General features: G+C 41.7%; 1 protein-coding gene across 1 annotated transcript in view; it reads left to right on the forward strand.

Moving 5' to 3' along the window:
* Positions 1-11163, forward strand: part of LOC117346220 (vomeronasal type-2 receptor 26-like) — a 45390-nt gene extending 34227 nt beyond the window's left edge. The window contains exon 6 of the mRNA XM_033915623.1: positions 10253-11163. Within this exon, the coding sequence (XP_033771514.1) occupies positions 10253-11163 (911 nt within the window). The remainder of the gene's footprint in view (positions 1-10252) is intronic.
* The last annotated feature ends 6354 nt before the right edge of the window (positions 11164-17517 follow it).

Consider the following 17517-nt stretch of genomic DNA (forward strand, 5'->3'; position numbering starts at 1 on the left):
GACAAGTCGATGAAGTTGTCCATACAATGTGCGGCGGAGGCGAAAAGGTTAAACAGAATGCTAGGAATGATAAAGAAGGGGATCACGAACAGATCAGAGAAGGTTATCATGCCGCTGTACTGGGCCATGGTGCGTCCTCACCTGGAGTACTGCGTCCAGCACAGGTTGTCGTACATGAAGAAGGACACAGTACTACTCGACAGGATCCAGAGAAGAGCGACTAAGATGGTTAAGGGTTTGGATAAGCTGCCGTACAGCAAAAGATTAGAGAAACTGGGCCTCTTCTCCCTCGAACAGAGGAGATTGAGAGGGAACATGATCGAAACATTCAAGGTACTGAAAGGGATAGACTTAGTAGAAAAATACAAGTTGTTCACTCTCTCCAAGGTAGGAAGAACGAGAGGGCACTCTCTAAAGTTGAAAAGGGATAGATTCCGTACAAACAGAAGGAAGTTCTTCTTCACCCAGAGAATGGTGGAAAACTGTATGCTCTTCCGAAGTCTGTCATAGGGGAAAACACCCTCCAGGGATTCAAGATGAAGTTAGTCAAGTTCCTGCTGAACAAGAACGTACCCTGATAGGGATAGTCTCAGTCAAGGCATTGGTCTTTGACCAGAGGGCCGCCGCATGAGTGGTCTGCTAGGTATGATGGACCACTGATCTTACCCAGCAGCGGCAATTCTTATGTTCTTAAGGTTTAACCCTATAGGGATGACTGTATTTAGGTTGTATATTCACCTTTGTTCCAGAAAATTTAATCTCTCCTCCCAATTACCTCTCTACCTTCAAAGCTTCTATTACTCTCCACATAATCTGTTCAATAGTATGTTGGTTTTGAGCCCAATGCTGTACCAATGGTGCTTGGAGAGTGCCAGTAGTAATACGGGACTTGTATTCTTTAGCCATATTTGGATTGGCCTTTTGGTACGACCCACATATACTAGATTGCAAGGAAATGTTATTATATATATTACTTTACTTGATTTACAATTTGTATTGCAATGATATGTAATCGTGTGTCTAGTCTGTGGGTCTTGCCATAAACATCCCTCCAATGTGTTCTCGCACCATTGGCAGTGCCTACATCTAACATGTGCTCCATGTGCCTCTGTGATACGTCTATTATTTTTCTGACCCAAAGCCTGACTGATGGTTCTCCCTTTATTAAAGGCAAACATGGGCATAGTTTCAAAATCTTTCAAGATTTGTAAAATAGGCCAGTGTTCTTTAATAAGAGCTATTGTTTTGGGAGATAGTGTTGAAAGAGATATTTGATTATATCATTCACTATTACAAACAGGGAACATAAGAACATAAGAATTGCCGCTGCTAGGTCAGACCAGTGGTCCATCATGCCCAGCAGTCTGCTCATGCGACGGCCCTCTGGTCAAAGACCAGCATCCTATCTGAGACTAGTTGTACCAGCGTACATCCTTGTAAACTTGTCTAACTTTGTCTTGAATCCCTGGATGGTGTTTCCCCCTATAATAGACTCCAGAAGAGCATTCCAGATTTTTACCACTCTCTGGGTGAAGAACTTCCTCCTGTTCATATTGAATCTATCCCGTTTCAATTTTAAAGAGTGCCCTCTCGTTCTCCCTACCTTGGAAAGGGTGAACAACCTGTCCTTATCTGCTAAGTCTATTCCCTTCAGTACCATGAATGTTTCGATCATGTCCCCTCTCAATCTCCTCTGTTCAAGGAAGAAAAAGCCCAGTTTCTCTAATCTCTCACTATACGGCAACTCTTCCAGCCCCTTTACCATATTAGTCGCTCTTCTCTGGACCCTTTTGAGTAGTACCATGTCCTTCTTCATGTACGGCGACCAGTGCTGGATGCAGTACTCCAGGTGAGGGCGCACCATGGCATGGTACAGCGGCATGATAACCTTCTCCGATCTGTTTGAGATCCCCTTCTTTATCATTTCTAGCATTCTGTTTGCCCTTTTCCCACCAATGCACATTGTGTGAATGGCTTCATCGACTTGTCAATCATAACTCCCAAGTCTCTTTGGTTTCTTTTGGAGAAATATCCCTAGACTCCTAAAATCCAATTTGTTCCTAAGTTCATAAAAGTCTAGTTACTCCCCGGGAGACCAATTGTGAATAGTAGAGATAGTCTATTGGAGCCCTTATTAAAATTTTTAGATATCTTTTTGAAGAAGGAAGCTATGAAAGTACAGTGGAACCTCGGTTTGCGAGTAACCCGGTTTGCGAGTGTTTTGCAAGACGAGCAAAACACTCAGCAAACTTTTGCCTCGCAAACCGAGCATGTTCTGATGTACGAGCACCTTCCCCCCACTCTAACCGGCATCGCACCCCCCACCCGAACCGGCATCGCAACCCCCCCCGCCAACGCCCCCCCCCCGAGAACCGCAAAGCACCCCCGTGCTGAAAGCGGCATCCACCCGCCCTTCCTCCCAAGCACGGTCCTTACCCCTTCTGCTCATTGTAAGGGTGAATGCGAGCTCCCGAGTCCCGCCTCTTGCCTGGGCTGGGTCTTGAGCATCTGCACATGCTCAAGGCCTTCTGGCTCTCGTTCTCTCGGAGAGAACGAGATTTCCGAGAGAACAAGAGCCAGAAGGCCTTGAGCATGCGCAGATGCTCAAGGCCCAGCCCAAGCAAGAGGCGGGAGCTCGCATTCACTCTTACAATGAGCAGAAGGGACCGTGCTTGGGAGGAAGGGCAGGTGGATGTCACTTTCAGCACGGGGGTGCTTTGCGGTTATCGCGGGGGGGGGGGCGTTCACGAGGGGGGGGGTGCGATGCCGGTTTGGGGGGGTGCGATGCCAGTTAGAGCTGGGGGAGGGGGTGATGGAGCAGCTCCGGTAGCCTCGGGGGGGTTGGTGGAACAAATTGTTCAAGTTTCCATTATCTTCTATGGGGAAAGTTGCTTTGATATATGAGTGTTTTGGTTTAAGAGCATGCTTCTGGAACGAATTATGCTCTTAATCCAAGGTACCACTGTATCTTCTTTTTTAAAGGACTCCTCCCATCTGTTCCAGCTGTTACTGGATGACATTCAGCTCCAAGAGAACACATGGTTTGTTACATTGGATATAGTATCTCTCTACACTCGTATCCCCCAGAGAGGGGCTCTACAAATAATTGAGGATGCTTTGAGAGCCAGAGAGGGACAACAAAGAATTTCTACAGAATTCTTATTACAGTTGAGGGAATGGGTGATCACCCGTAACTATTTTGAATATGAAGGAACATTTTTTCAACAAGTACAGGGAGTAGCCATGGGGACCTCTTTGGCACCCCTCAGTAGCCACCTTATACGTGGGACCATTTGAAGATCAGGAAATCTTCCCGTGTAAGGAGTACAAGATCCATGTATTATTATGGAAATGCTTTCTTGATGTCATATTTTTCTTATGGAATGATACTAGACAAGAATTAGAAAGTTTTATCCAGTGGATCAACACTAGGAATGAAAACCTACAGTTTACAGCATCATACAGTCATAGAATTTTTGGACATTCTAATTGGTAAAGAAGGAAATAACATCAATACCACCTTATTCAGAAAGGCGGTATCTCGTAACACTTTTCTGCATTTTACTAGCTTCTACCTCTACCGACTTAAATACAGTCTTCCAGTAAGCCAGTTCCTGAGAGTGAGGAGAATCTGTTTGACCATTCAAGAATTCAAGAGAGTAGCCAGTGAACTTCAAGAGCATTTTCAAAGGAGAAGATACCCTGAGAGAGCTATCCATAGGGCTTACTTGGGAAACAGAGGAAGCAGGCAGAGTAATCTGTGTTCTACTTTATTCAGATGCCACTGCCAAAACAATAGCTCTCATTAAAGAACACTGGCCTATTTTACAAATCTTGAAAGGTTTTGAAACTATGCCCATGTTTGCCTTTAATAAAGGGAGAACCATCAGTCAGGCTTTGGGATAGCAAAATAATAGATGTATCACAGAGGTACATAGAGCACATGTGAGATGCGGGCACTTCCAATGATGCTAGAACTCTTTGGAGGGACGTTTATAGCATGACCCATAGACTGGACACATGATTACAAGTCATTGTAACAAGTCATTGCAATACAAATTGTAAATCTAGTAAATTAATATGTATAATAACATGTCTTTGCAATCTAGTATATGTGGGTCGTACCAAAAGGCCAATCCAAATATGGCTAAACAAACACAAGTCCCATATAACTACTGTCACTCTCCAAGCCCCATTAGCACAGCATTGGCTCAAAACCAACATACTATTGAACAAATTAGGTGAAGAGTATTAGAAGCTTTGGAGGGAGGGAGAGGGAGGGAGGTAATTGGGAGAAGAGATTAAATTTTCTGGAACCGAGGTGGATATACTGCTTAAATACAGTCATCCCTAAAGGGTTAAACCTTGAATTAGAATGGGCCTCATTGATTTAAAGGACATGTGGATGAGCCACCTCCTTATGTTAGAAATAATCCTTTAGTGCAAGCTATAATTAAAACTAAATGATGTCATTGGTAGGGACGCTCCATCAAAGAGTTTTTTAAAGGGAGTACAAAGATGTGGCAGCCATGTTATTATATGCTGCGGTTGGTTGGAGTAACATAGTAACATAGTAGATGATGGCAGATAAAGACCCGAATGGTCCATCCAGTCTGCCCAATCTGATTCAATTTAAATTTTTAAAATTTTTTCTTCTTAGCTATTTCTAGGCAAGAATCCAAAGCTCTACCCGGTACTGTGCTTGGGTTTCAACTGCCAAAATCTCCATTAAAACCTACTCCAGCCCATCTAAACCCTCCCAGCCATTTAAGCCCTCTCCAGCCCATCCTCCCCCAAACGGCCATATACAGACACAGACCATGCAAGTCTGCATAGTACTGGCCTTAGTTCAATATTTAATACTATTTTCTGATTATAGATCCTCTGTGTTCATCCCACACTTCTTTGAACTCAGTCACTGTTTTCCTCTCCACCACTTCTCTCGGGAGCGCATTCCAGGCATCCACCACCCTCTCCGTAAAGTAGAATTTCCTAACATTGCTCTTGAATCTACCACCCCTTAGCCTCAAATTATGTCCTCTGGTTTTACCATTTTCCTTTCTCTAGAAAAGATTTTGTTCTACGTTAATACCCTTCAAGTATTTGAATGTCTGAATCATATCTCCCCTGTCCATCCTTTCCTGTAGGGTATACATATTCAGGGCTTCCAGTCTCTCCTCATCCGTCTTCTGGTGCAAGCCTCCTATCATTTTCGTCGCCCTCCTCTGGACTGCTTCAAGTTTTCTTACGTCCTTCGCCAAATACGGTCTCCAAAACTGAACACAATACTCCAAGTGGGGCTTTACCAATGACCTGTACAGGGCATCAACACCTTCTTCCTTCTACAGGCTATGCCTCTCTTTATACAGCCCAGCATCCTTCTGTGAGCAGCCACCACCTTGTCACACTGTTTTTTCACCTTTAGATCTTCGGACACTATCACTCCAAGGTCCCTCTCCCCGTCCGTACATATCAGCTTCTCACCGCCCAGCATATACAGTTCCTTCCGATTATTAATACCCAAATGCATTACTCTGCATTTCTTTGCATTGAATTTTAGTTGCCAGGCATTAGACCATTCCTCTAACTTTTGCAGATCCTTTTTCATATTTTCCACTCCCTCTTCGGTGTCTACTCTGTTACAAATCTTGGTGTCATCTGCAAAAAGGCACACTTTTGCTTCTAACCCTTCAGCAATGTCACTCACAAACATATTGAACAGGATCAGCCCCAGCACCGAACCCTGAGGGACTCCACTACTCACCTTTCCTTCCTCCGAGCGACTTCCATTAACCACCACCCTCTGGTGTCTGTCCGACAGCCAGTTTCTAACCTAGATCACCACTTTGGGTCCTAACTTCAGCCCTTCAAGTTTGTTAAACAGCCTCCTATGAGGAAACGTATCAAAGGTTTTGCTGAAATCTAAGTATAAAACATCTAGCATATATCCTCTATCCAGTTCTCTGGTCACCCAATCAAAAAATTCAATCAGGTTCGTTTAGCACGATTTACCTTTTGTAAAGCCATGTTGCCTTGGATCCTATAACCCATTAGATTCAAGGAAGCACACTATCCTTTCTTTCAGCAACACTTCCATTATTTTTCCAACAACCGAAGTGAAGCTCACCGGCCTGTAGTTTCATGCTTTATCCCTGTGACCACTTTTGTGAATAGGGACCACATCCGCTCTCCTCCAATCCCCAGGAGCCACTCCTGTCTCCAGAGATTTGTTGAACAAGTCTTTAATAGGACTCACCAGAACCTCTCTGAGCTCCCTTAGTATCCTGGGATGGATCCCATCTTGTCCCATCATTTTGTCCACCTTCAGTTTTTCAAGTTGCTCATAAACACTCTCCTCCGTAAATGGCACAGACTCTACTCCATTTTCTAGTGTAACTTTGCCAGTGGTGCTTTCTTAAGGTAAATAATATTACACTCTGGTAACGGGGCGAACTTGTACCTTGGATTATCAGAGGAGGGTTTTAGTACAGTTATTATAATAGTATATGTAAATAGCATGAATGGTTGTTCTGTATGTTTGTAGGGATGAAAGGCCTTGAAAAAAGTTCCTAGTGAAACATGTTAGTAAAGTTATCCCTGAAAGGAAGACCACACATAAGAGAAGTCACTTTATTAAGAAGTAATGCTAAACCACTTATTTATATATTTAAACAGTATTGTTAATACAAATAAGATCTGGTGAGGAAGCAACACTCAAAGCCTAAAACAATGAATTACAAGAATGTAAGGTGGTGTTTCTGAGGGTCATAAAACTAACATTCATATAAGAAATTGTTTGGATGAGAACTGGAGGTGGAACAAAAAGTGATTGTTCTACAAATACATTATATTGAATGCTCTCATTCTAAGATGGATTTTCAGAAGTTGGTGCTTTAGTGACATTTATTGACACCCAAAAAAATGGCATAAACTGGCACTTGGACATTTTAACCACCAAAATGTCTAAATACTGATTTTTGAAACTAACATTCTAGACATATTGCTAGGAATCCTAGTTGATATGCAACAGAAATCCAAAGGAGTTGTGTTGGAGGTATGTTATGGACAGAAATTTTGTGTGCTTAGTCTTAGATGTCTTGTGGCAATAATCAAACCTTTCCCATGATATGCAGGATGGAACTTAGGTGTCCGGAACTAGGCCAGTTTTTTAAGCATCTAAGTGCCAAAAAGGAACCCAAACTATATTTAAGTATTTTTATTGATTTCAATATTATATCAAGTAAACTTGTACAGAAAGCAAATTTAACCACAGCATATTACAATCATATAAATCCATACTTAACAATGTTAAGCAAATACAAAAGAAACTATTATGGTAAAATTAGTTCAAGTCCTCATTGGATCCAAGAATTAATTGTGAGAAAACATAAAGAAAACAATCAAAGAAGTAATGCTGTTCCTATAGATCGGGAAGGAAGTTACTATTTTCTTTAGAGCTCAATCTTAGATATTTTCCTTGTCCAGACGGAACATTGCCAGAAAATTGGTCAGATGTTGGGGTTCAAAGAATACATATTTAATTGAATGGTAATGGAAAATGCACTTACGGGGGTGTCTCAAATAAAATGTAGCCCCTAATGAGATGACCCCCGGTTTCAAAAGAAGGAAATCAAGTCTACGTTTTTGCGTTTCCCTTGTAACATCAAGGAACATTTGAATTTTACAACCAAGAATTTTCTTTTGTTTATTCTTTAGAAATAGTCTCAATAACCAAGATTTATCAATAGAAAGAGCCAAAGTAGCTACTAATGTTGCAGGTGTTACTACTTCCTTATCTGATTTCTCCCAAATCTCAGTAATATTCAATAGTTGTCATTCAGTAGGCTCAGGTTGCTCTTGATGTGGTGTTTTAAGGAACCCAAATTAATCAGATGACCACTGGAGGGATTAGGTAATGAACCCCCACATACTAACCCAGTGGTCAATGACCGCTTTCCACCCCAAAAATATTTTGAATGAAACAGTACATACCTGTGTCTAGAACAGCAACATCTGGTATGGTAAATACTAATAGAACATCACACAGGTAGAAGGGTGGGCTAGTGAACCACAGAGAGAGGAGGACCCAGGACTATAAGTCACTCTTACTATTACTTTTATGGTAGAAAGTGTGAGGCCACCAAATTTCTATTATACTGTCATATAAGTGGCTATTGGAGTGGTAGACAGGTAGATATAGTAGGTTTTGGGGAAGTTTTGAACAGGGGATATGATAGAGACTTACAAGATCACGAAGGGCATAGAGAAAGTGGAGAGGGACAGATTCTTCAAACTTTCGACAACTACAAGAACGAGAGGGCATTCGAAAAAATTGAAAGGGGAGTTCTTCTTCACCCAATTGGTGGTGGACACCTGGAACGTGCTTCCAGAGGGAGTAATAGGACAGGGTACGGTATTGGAGTTCAAAAAGGGATTGGACAATTTTCTGAAGGAAAAGGGGATAAAAGGGTATAGATAGAGGGCTACTATACAGGTCCTGGACCTGATGGGCCGCCACGTGACTGGACTGCTGGGCATGATGAACCTCAGGTCTGACCCAGTAGAGGCACGGCTTATGTTCTTATGTTCTTATTATAAAGAGATTATGGTTATGGCATCCTTTATGTGATGTTCACAGCAGAGCCCTCTAAAATATTCCACTGCTAGGTTGATATGTTTGTGTGGCCTGTCCATTGCAATGCTGTCCCCTCCCATTTCCAAATGGTCTAAATTTGAACATTTTGAACTTGGATGCTTTTGTGGTCAAAAATGGCCAAAACGTTAGGCATCCTAAGGTTGGATGTCCTCATGGCCAAGATGTAAAAATAGGCAATTTTTATAGAAAAAGGGCATCTAGTGGTTTTGAAAATGGATGTTTTCAACATTAGGATTTTGGGTGTCCTTCTCAGAATGTCCAAACTCAGACTTAGATGCACTATTGAGAATGTCCCTCCATGTCTAATCCACAGCTTGGTTGGCATTGTTTTGCTTTGGAAAATAATAGGAAACCATGATGTAGGGGGTAGGGGGTAGACTGCCCAAATCTTGATGGGAGTGCCGGCACCTCTCCTCCTCTTTGCCCCTGCTCCTTCCCACTCACATGTGCCTTCAGTCCTCCCACTGTACCTCTAGCTCTTTGCAAGTAAGAGCAATAACTCCAACCTGCTACTAATTTTTGTTATGTTGTAACCTTCTAGTTCCAAAATTCTATTGAAATTTTATATAGTAACATACAATAAAGCAGGAGAAACATATTATACAAATTGATCATAACACTATTAACACAAAACTTAGGATATTAAAAGATGAAATCCTTGAAATGAAACTCCATCCCCACCCCCTCACCCATCTCATTTTCAGAGGGTGAAAAACCAACATCCATCCACATTTACATGCATAGATCTCCATTCTTTCACTATAATTCAATTACTATCTACAAAATCTTGTATGGGTGCCCATAATGATCTAAATTTGGTCCTTTTACCTCTCTTCTCCATTAAGACTGCCTCATATTTCCCAACTAAACACACTGAAACCCACCAAAATTGGAAAGACAACAAGGATACAATTCATGATGGCCTCAGCTCTTCCTTTGATGTCACTTCCGGGTCCTGTGACTAGGAAGTGATATCAGAGGTGAGAGCCATGGCTGGCATGGACAGCAAGTTGGAAATGCTGCTCATGCTGGGGAAGTTAAAGTGGTACAGGGGAGGAAGGTGGCATGGCATGGGGGAGGGAAAAAGAAGGAGAGGGGGGTGGAGAAGAGGGACATTATCAGCCATGGTCCCTTTCCTCACTAGATGACAGGCCACACAGACATCCCAGAAGAGCAGTGAGGCACCTCAGGGGTCACTGCAGTGGACTTCAAACAAAAAAAGGTGCTAAGTGCAGTATTTTTTAAATAATACACATGATCTGCAAATTCTGCACACTCTTATCAGAAAACAAAAAAAGTCATGATTTTTCTGTTCATTTGTGTTTGATAATATGCAACATTTCCTCTTTTTTTTCCAAATGGCAGCCCATCCCTGATACACAGGGCTTCTGTCAATTCCCTGCTAAAAGCCACATAATAGCATCTGCAAAGGTGCTCAGAGTGATTTAACCAGGCAAAGCACACAATAACCCAAAGGACATAAAATATTGAGACACTCTGCTATAGTCTGATGCTACATAATATAAAAGAACAATTTCTACTGTCCTGAAACTAATACTGTTTATATGATACATAGACAATATTCTTCATTCGTAGATGCTGACACCTGTTGGAAGTGCCCAGAAGACCAGTGGCCCAATCACAAAAGAGATGCCTGCATTCCAAAAGTGATAACCTTCCTCTCCTATGAAGAGCCTTTGGGGATAGTGCTGACTTCCATGAGCATTTTCTTCTTTCTCACCACTGCTGCCATCTTGGGCATCTTTTTTAATTACCGAGACACTCCCATAGTGAGAGCCAACAACCAGGACCTCAGCTACATTCTCATCATCTCCCTCCTGTTCTGCTTCCTGTGCTCCTTGGTATTCATCGGACGTCCAAACAAGGTGACTTGCATTCTCAGACAGACAGTCTTTGGGATCATTTTCTCCATCGCTGTCTCATCTATACTAGCCAAAACCATTACTGTAGTCATGGTCTTTCATGCCACCAAACCTGGAAGCAAGCTCCAGAAATGGATGGGTTCCAGGGTCTCAGTTTCTATAGTCCTTTCCTTTTCCCTTATTCAGACAGTTCTGTGTCTTGCCTGGTTGTTCACTGCTCCCCCATTTGCATATCTTAATATGAGATCAGAAATTGGAACAATACTAATTGAATGTAATGAAGGGTCAGTAATTGCATTTTACTGTGTTCTGGGTTACCTGGGATTTCTGGCAGTTATCAGCTTCATCATAGCTTTCCTAGCAAGAAATCTACCTGACAGTTTCAATGAGGCCAAGTACATCACCTTCAGCATGCTGGTCTTCTGTAGTGTCTGGATCTCCTTCATCCCAACATATCTCAGCACCAAGGGCAAGTACATGGTTGCAGTAGAAATATTTGCTATTCTGGCTTCCAGCGCTGGACTGTTGGGTTGTATCTTTTTCCCTAAATGCTATATTATTCTGCTGAAGCCTGAAAGGAACAGCAAGAAGTACCTAACAAAAAATACTGGAGGAAATATTTAAATCCATGCTACTGCATAAGGATAAATGAATAAATTATTACCATAATCTTTGTTTCTGATATTCCTTTTTAAAGTTAATTGGGCTTTATATAGCACCTTTCAAGTGGGAAAAAATGTTTTAGAAATTAAAAATAAACAGAGAAAGGAAGATAAATTTAGAAGCAGGATAAAGGCAGAAAGAAAAGGAGAAGAGATGTTTTGAATTCTCTTTTTTACAAGGGGGTGCTGAAAATATAATCCTATTATGAGGAGGTGCTGAAAGGTTCTCAGCGCAGCCAACCAATTTCTTAAATTCTAAGCATTATTTTGCCACCGTAGCTAAAAAGAATGTTATCTTAGTTTATTATGTGACAATTTCCAGAAACAAAATTATATGAGCTCCTTTTATTAAGGTACGCTACAAGTTTTAGTGTACGCTAAATATACACATGTGCTAAACATTAACACACCCATTATAAGTGTACGGAGCCTTTAGCGCGCATTAAAATGCCTAGCACATCTTAGTTAAAGGAGCCCTATGTTTTGACTTTGTTTCAGATCATCGAATGAACCATATCCACATCATTCTCTTCTTAGTTGGACTGAGAAATTTTCAGCACTGCGTTGTATTGTGCAGTCCAGCTTGATCAGTACTTCTCAAGTCAGGTTTCTAGGGTATCCAAAATTAATATATTTACAGGTCTTAAAGCATTTTTATTGAGATTTTAATATAAGAAATGTGCATAAATAAATTAAAAGCAAGGAGAATGTACAATTAGAATGTTACATTCAAATCATAGATGCAATGAGGACTAAAAGAATCTATGTTATCTAACCAATATACCTATGAAGCCATTTATTCACACACGCAAAATATCTGTGCCATGGAAAAAATGAATAAAAAAGACAGGCAGGCCTGTTAAAAACCTTCAGATCTGACAGTAACTCAGTTACTGACAGGTCTAAGCAGTCGGGTTTGTCAGTAGTAAAACCCGACTCAAAATAGCCAAGCAAGTGTTAGTGAATCAATCGCTTGGCTATTTTGCATGTGATTTTGCTAATTTGCATGAGAGGATCAGGATCGGATCGCTACTGCCTTTAGTGAATTGGGTTGGAGGGAAATTTGGTTGCAAAGGGCTCACAAACCGATCGGTACACGATTGGTTTGCTTAGTGAATATTTGGGCCTTAATTAGATATCAGTTGGTCTTAACATCCAATAATTGGCTATAATTGGTATTAAATAGATGTTAATTAGTCCTAGGAACCAATAATTGTCTTTAAGTAGTCTTAATTAAGCATCAATTGGTCTTAACCAATAATTGACTATAAGTGGTGTTAATTAGATTCAATTGGTCTTTAGAAACAATAATTGTTGGGGAGAGAGATTCAAGATGGCGACAAATCTAGTCGTTTAACTGGAGGCTCTCCCTACACTGGCAAAATTTAAACTCATTACCTTTTTTGCTGTTCTTCTAAACATGCCTAAGCATAGAGGGAAACAGAGGGTGGTCTTCCTGCCTCCTCTGCCACATCACTAACGCACCAGAGAGCAATCACAACGTATGCTGTGTCGGTTGCTCAGGGCGTTCTGGCTTACTGTGGGGGAATGACCTCGATCTTGGACAGCGAAGTTTCACTGAGCCCAGTTGGTCCAGGAGCTCCCCCATGCCCAGGAAGGATATTGGGGATGCCGACAGCATTGCAGGAAGTGACAGGGATGATTACAACCCCGCTTGCACTGTTCAGCTCACCCTTGACCCCAGAGGCAGTTCCAGTCTCACTGGATTTTCAACATCAATTGCCAGCGACAGGGGGACTTGGAATTCAGGGTGACTTGGGAAGTGGAACTTTAACTATAGATCCAATGATTGGAGTTTCTTCAACGATTCCTACCTCTCTCCTGAGCCCGCTAAAGCGCCCCAGGCCCTGGGTACCTCAGCCAATCAGGGCCTTAGGCCCCTCCCCACACAACAGATGATGCATCGGGGCATGGCCTAAGGCCACACTCATTGGCGGAGGAGGTGTGGAGCAGGAGGGACTGAGCACCCCTTCTGCTGCCAACTTTTAACAGGACAAAAATAGGGCAAAAAGACTCTAAACTGCTGAGAATAGAGTGATTAAAAGAACATCCAGTGTGCAATAAAGTAATCACTCACAAACGCTCAAATAGCTTGGTTTTAACTGTTTACAAATGTTAATGAGGTGATAACAGGGGAAAAAAACCAACATTACCACCTCATCACCCAATCATCGCACGTTGAAAAACTTGTTGTCAGTTGTGCAACTATTTAAAATATTTTCATTTGTGCTCCAAGGCTACACTTTTGCTCTTAGAAGCTTTATATTATAAAACAGAACAGCAAACTTATAGTTTGCAGGTTCCGACGTGACATGTTTTGTTCCTGCCTCAGGGAACCAACGGAATGTGTAATTTCTCAATGTATGGGCGAGAGAGGCTCAAAGATTTAAGCGCTTCTAGCGTATGCATCAGCTCATTTATAAACTTCCTCCTAACAGGCAGGGTGTCGGTCCGTGCTGTGTTGAGGTGGGCTGAGCCGTGACATAGGTGGTATGTACAGGTTGGGGGCGTGTTTGGATTGTGCCTGATTTGGGTGGGATGGGAAGCAGCATCAGCAGGGAAGCCACGTTTGGGGGGGCACACATTCTTTGGACAGGCCTGCCTGTCTTTTATTTATTTTTTTATAGGGCAGATATTTTGCATGTGTAACACACGCAAAATATCTGTGCTATGGAAAAAAATAAATAAAAAAGACAGGCAGGCCTGTCAAAAAAACCTAGAGACCTGTCTGTAATACAGTTACCGACAGGTCTGCAGCAGTCAGGTTTATCAGTAGTAAATCCCAATTCAAAATAGCCAAGCAATTGTTAGTGAATTAGTCGCTTGGCTATTTTGCATGGGGCTTTACTAATTTGCATGGGAGGATTGGGATCGGATCGCTACAGGCGTTAGTGAACAGTGAAGGAGGGAAATCTGGTCGTAGAGGGCTCACAAACCGATCAGTACACGATGGTTTGCTTAGTGAATCTAGCCCATAGTATACATTGCTGGAGCTTTTTTGGATGCATGACTTAGTTGTAATGCTTAAGGGTATAAATATAGCATACTTAGTTATTATGTTTAACTGTAATCTTGTGTAAACATTGCATACATTATATAATAGTGTAATAATGCAAATTTAAACATGATACCCTAGGCAAGTTTCAAGTTTAATAAACTTTTGATAAAATTGCAATTTTGAGCAGCTAAGAGGCTGGCAACACAGTGAAATCCATCTGAATCTGTATTTAGAATCCATTATAGATGTCTGTGAAAACTGCTCTGAATTGACTCCTCAGTCATTAGTTGCAGTGTAGAAGCTTCCAATAAAAATAAAGATAAAGATAACTGTCTATAAGTGGTGTTAAATATATGCTGAGCAGGTGCTAAAGAGTTCTTATCCCAAACAACCAGCTTCCTAATTCTGAGCTGAAAAGAGGGTTATCTTATTTTGTAACGTTCTAATTTGCAGAAACAAAATTCTCTGTTTTTGACATTATTTCAGATCATCGATTGACCAAAAACAAAAGTACAATCCAACTGGTCTGCAGTGAAGCACAATCAAAACAAACAAAGAAAAACTGCAAACAGCAGTACAAGATGTGGGCTAGGTTTATCAAAACAACAAGAAAGTTGACCCTGATTCTTCCACAAAGGAGATATGACCAAAAAGCAAAGTCTTCTTCAGGGGTCCACAAGCCTGCATTTAGGACCAATAGGGTCCCCTGAAGAAGGTTATAGTGTCAAAACATGGACCATGTTGAGTCCATATGACATTTTTATGTGCATTATCTATTTGTTATAATAAAGCCTTCATCTTGGACATCAACTCTCCACAATTCCTTTGTTTTTTTGTCTAGGTTTATCAAAACAATTATTTGTTGCAGTTAGTGTCACAACCTTTATACAAAGCAGAGGACCCAACACAGTCTGTGTTTTAGTTAACACACCTTCACCAAGGGTCCCTAATTTGTAAAGGTGTCAAGGAGAACCGCAATAGAAATAAACATGAACCTGTGTCATACAACTATGAAAGCCGGAAAAGTTTATTCTTAGAAGAATTGCAGCATATGCAAAAGGCAGAGGAGGTGGAAGGGCAGAGAGGAGAAGGGATGCTGCTGCCCTAACAACATGATGCCTGGTGTGGGCCACCCCCTCGCCCTCCTTACTATACCACTGGTGAGAATTTATACATATAAATACAGGTATTCTGAAATCAGGTTTTACCCACTTCTAAAGTAAGGGTCACAATATGGTCTCAGTCACAACATGCCCCGTTAGCTAAACTCACTTCCCTTTTCAATAGAATCACTATTTTCATTTCACTTGCTAGAGATCAGCATTTTTCATCCAGTATTTGTGTTGCAGTTAGTCTACAGGTGTGCATCTGGATTTCAGGGTCATTTACCTTTCAAAAGTTGTCCCAGAGCCTTCTCTCTGACATGACGTCCAGCTTCTGAATAGTTGGGAAGCATCAGAGAGAAGGTTGTTTGCTGCCAATGACTGATAGAGGCAATTAAACTTTTTTTAAAAAAATTACAGGAGTTGGGTCCAGTAGAGAGACTAAGATATGTCTGGTCACTGGCTGGATAGGGGACAGGAGGAAGAGGTGTTGGATAATTTGTGAGGGAGGAGCTGGGGGAAAGTGAAGCAAAATGCTGGATTATTTGGGAGGGTTGGGGGAAGAAGGTAAAATGCTGGACCATGTGTGGGTGTGTGCCTTGACAATTTTAGCATGAGTTATAAGAACAAAGTCTAGATACAAAGCATTTGAGACAAACCTCAGAGTTTATTCAACGAGTCACAGGAAGGAGGGAAGAGGATAATCCAGAAGGCCATGGGGCAATCATCAGGACTAACATGGACTGTGCCTGAAACTGAGGTACACTGATTTAATACCGATGGCACCAAAATAAACATTCAATAGTATTCCAGTGATAGGAGGAAGAAAGAGTCACATGTAGGAGCAGACAACAGATGAAAGACCTAACAAGGAAACAGTTCCCTTCTTTGGGAAACTGACCACTTACAGTGCATCCTAATATGCACTGCATGGGTTCAGGAATTACAGTTTTTGAAGATGGTGCTGCAGAGGCCAGCAGAAGTGGACATCATTACAGCATCTTCCTGAAGACTGTGGCATTTCTCAGTGAGCCAGGATCCACCCAATTTGAACTGAAGCCCACCTAAAATGTTGGCACTCTTTCTGGGGGGTCCCTAAACATCTGAAGACTTTTTCCCTCTCATGCAGCCAGCTCTCTTCCAATAGCAGCTGGCAGTACTTGCCTCAAGGTGACACTCTTAGCTTTCCCACCTGTACTAGCTGGCTGCTGTTTAGAAGAGTGCTGGCTGCCCAAGGAGGAGGAAATCTTCAGTTGGTGGGGTTTGGAGATCCCCACCAGCTCACATATTTAAAATTTTGGGTTTGCAGACAAGGTGAAGTGGTGGACATCAGAGTATAGAGTGATACACCAACAGGTAAGAGTGGGAAGTTGAGTTAATAGTTAAAACCGAGCATGGGTTTCTGGTCAAAAAAGAGGCAAGCCAATTCAGTGTGGAGGGCCGTTTTTGAAAGGATGTCTAAGTCCAACAGATGTTTTCTAAATGTCCAAATTTGGAAGCACAGAAATGTCCATTTTCAAATGAGACGTCCTAATATATACAGTGAGGAGCAAAAGTTTATGAATGCCACTATTTTGTGCAAATTTCAGTGCCACTATTTTGTGCAAATTTTAATGAAGTACATCCACAAAAATGCTGCAGTTGTTGACTAGTTCAAAATTAATACAAATAAGGAAGGTTTGTGGTTGTTAAAGCCTTTTTCATTATCTTGAGTGTCCTCCTTTGATGTCAAGTACAGCTTGGATTTAGTCAGGCATCAAATGGCAATTACTGGCAGTATTCTGGTGTGATCTGAGTTGTCCACACCTGTTTTATTTTGTTCTCTAGATCTTCTAGTGATGGTGGATGCATGCCAGCCACAGCTATCTTCATAATTACCTATGCATTATTACCCATGGATTGAGATTGGGAATGTTTCCAGACCATGGAGCCAGCAAACGCTATTGATATAGGGGCGGGCGTGATTGACCCTGACTATCAGGGTAACGTGCTCATCTTAATGATAAATAATGCTGGGGAGGAGTTCCAAGTGAAGAAGGGTGACCGCTGATATGCGAGTGAATCTGGCACCCTAAGCTAGAGCAGTGGAAGCAATTGTTACCCACTTGTAGAAGACTCAAGGGATTTGGATCCTCTGTGGTTCCGCTAGAGGGGGAGACAAGTCCTCCGACTAATGTTATACCACAGTCTAGCT

The sequence above is a fragment of the Geotrypetes seraphini genome, chromosome 12 (genome assembly GCF_902459505.1).
Source record: "Geotrypetes seraphini chromosome 12, aGeoSer1.1, whole genome shotgun sequence".
In the NCBI taxonomy this organism is placed as follows: domain Eukaryota; kingdom Metazoa; phylum Chordata; class Amphibia; order Gymnophiona; family Dermophiidae; genus Geotrypetes; species Geotrypetes seraphini.